Source organism: Balaenoptera ricei, chromosome 2 (genome assembly GCF_028023285.1).
Source record: "Balaenoptera ricei isolate mBalRic1 chromosome 2, mBalRic1.hap2, whole genome shotgun sequence".
NCBI lineage: Eukaryota > Metazoa > Chordata > Mammalia > Artiodactyla > Balaenopteridae > Balaenoptera > Balaenoptera ricei.
The window spans coordinates 148145483-148147606 of record NC_082640.1 but is presented as its reverse complement, the minus strand read 5'-3'; the positions used below and the strand labels follow the sequence as shown (position 1 = coordinate 148147606).

General features: G+C 44.0%; 1 protein-coding gene across 1 annotated transcript; it reads left to right on the top strand.

Annotated features, from left to right (window-relative positions):
* The first annotated feature begins 707 nt into the window (after positions 1-707).
* Positions 708-1289, top strand: LOC132360657 (probable E3 ubiquitin-protein ligase TRIML2). The gene has a single exon (XM_059915738.1). It carries the CDS (start codon positions 708-710, stop codon positions 1287-1289), a length of 582 nt encoding a protein of 193 aa, XP_059771721.1.
* The last annotated feature ends 835 nt before the right edge of the window (positions 1290-2124 follow it).

Genomic DNA, 2124 nt, shown 5'->3' with positions numbered 1-2124 from the left:
TTCCTTTTAGCACTCAATAATATTCCATTGTCCGGATGTGCTACAGTTTACTTAACCGTTCACTTACTGAAGGGCATCTTGATTGCTTCCAAGTTCTGGCAATTATGAATAAACCTGCTATAAACATCTATGTACAGGGTTTTGTGTGGACATAAGTTTTCAACTCATTTGGGTAAATACCAAGTATAGCAATTACTGGATGAAATGATAACCTCAATACCTTTTCCTCATGGTCTTCACAATTGTTGTGTCAACATCCTACCTTCAAAATTACACAACAGGGAAGTCAATGTGATTACCTAGGGAGACATTGGAACTAGCATAAGGTAAGGGACCAGAACTGATCCTGGAAGCACCCCAAAACTTAGAGGTTCAAGAGGATTCCCAGTCAAAAAAGAATGCTGGGAAACAGACGAGTAACGTAGGAGGGATGTCATTTACATGATCTTGATTGCAAAGAGAAGAAACCATTCCAAGAGGAGGGTCCTGGCCAACTATGTTGACTGCTGAGAGCTCAGCACATGGCTGCTGAAGATTTGCTGCATTTGAGGAGTCCAGGATGCGCTGACCTGCTGATGCTTTACTGCGGACAGAGGTTAACAAGTGTGTCTGCCCCAGAACACCGCCACTCTTTTCCTTTTCAGAGTACAGGGAGGTGTATTCCACAACAGAAACAGCCCAATCTTCAACTAGGGCCGCCTGCCAGCATGTCCAAAAGACTCCGCTCCCAGTTAGAGCAAGAAATCCCAGAAGATGCCTGCTGTGAGATACATCTGGAGCCACCACAGCTGTTCTGCCATGATGACCAAATCACGCTTTGTGACAAGTACTTCAAGTCCCAGGAGTACAAGAATCAGGTGGTGTATGGAGTACAAGAGGCTGCTGAGAATTATAGGAAGTTATTCCAGGAGATATTGAACACACCGAAGGAGAAACTTGAAGTAGCTAAAAGCATATTGGCTGATGAGCAAGAAAGAATGGTGATGATGCAGGAAGAAGAGCAGAATTTTAAAGTGATGATTGAGTCTGAATATAGGATAAGGTTCCGGTTGATGATTGAAGAAAACAAAGTGAACTTCCAGAGCCTGCAAGGTTGCGGATTCAACCTGAACTTGAGAGAAGCCAGTCAGAACCAACTGATGGAGTTTGCCACAAAGCTAAAGGAGAAGTTCCAGGAAATACTACAGAGACTGAACTGTTTGTGGAGAGAGAACATGAATAAACTGAGGGAGAGTGAAGTCAGGCTCTCTGAACAGATCTGCAGCCTCCAAAAATCACTGCAGAGCTAGAGAAGAAATGTGGGCAATCTGCCTCAGCGTTGCTCCAGAATGCAAGAAATTCTTTGGAAAGGAGTGAGTCACTACTGCTTCAGTGTCTAGAGCCCCCCTGAATCACAGATCTGAGTTTATGCCAAATAACAGGAATGAGCAAAGTGCTAAAAGTGCTGCAAAGACCTATAACTTTGGACCCTAAAACAGCTTATCCTTGTCTGGTCTTATCTGAGGGTCTGAGAAGTGTGAGACTCAGAAATGTGCAGCAGGATGTACCCGGTCACCCAGAGAGATTTGACTTCAGTGCCACCATGTTGGGCGTGGAGAGCTTCTTCACCTCAGGGTGGCAGAACTGGGAGGTGGATGTGGAAAAGGCAGCACAGTGGCAGCTGGGCGTACACAGAAGCTCTGCCAGCAGAAGTGCTTCCGGAGATAAGGTCTTATTCACAGAATCCATGATGGGAACTGATTATACTTTCTGGGCCTTTCCCCCTTTAAAAAGGGTTTCCTTGAGAGAGCAAATGCACAAAGTTGGAGTTTTCCCGGACTATGAGTATGGGCAGATATCCTTCTATGATGTGACAGAGAGATCCCTCATCTATAATTTCTCTTATCTCGCCTTCCAAGGAGCTCTCAGGCCTATATTTTCTCTTTGTGTCTCAAATGGAGGCATGAATTCAGACTCTCTGAGCATCTGCCTCCCTCATGCTTCTTCTTGTAATGGTACTCTTAGCCCTCAATCTTCTTTGGTGTGAAATCTAAGACCACAAGAGGCAAGAATGTTACAAGCATGACTTTATATAAATTATTTTACAAAGTAATCCAATAAAAGATTTTTAGCACTTGAAAAAAA

Bases quoted from the DNA above. Each gene is read 5' to 3' on its own strand.
- LOC132360657 (XM_059915738.1), top strand. From the start codon at position 708: ATGTCCAAAAGACTCCGCTCCCAGTTAGAGCAAGAAATCCCAGAAGAT.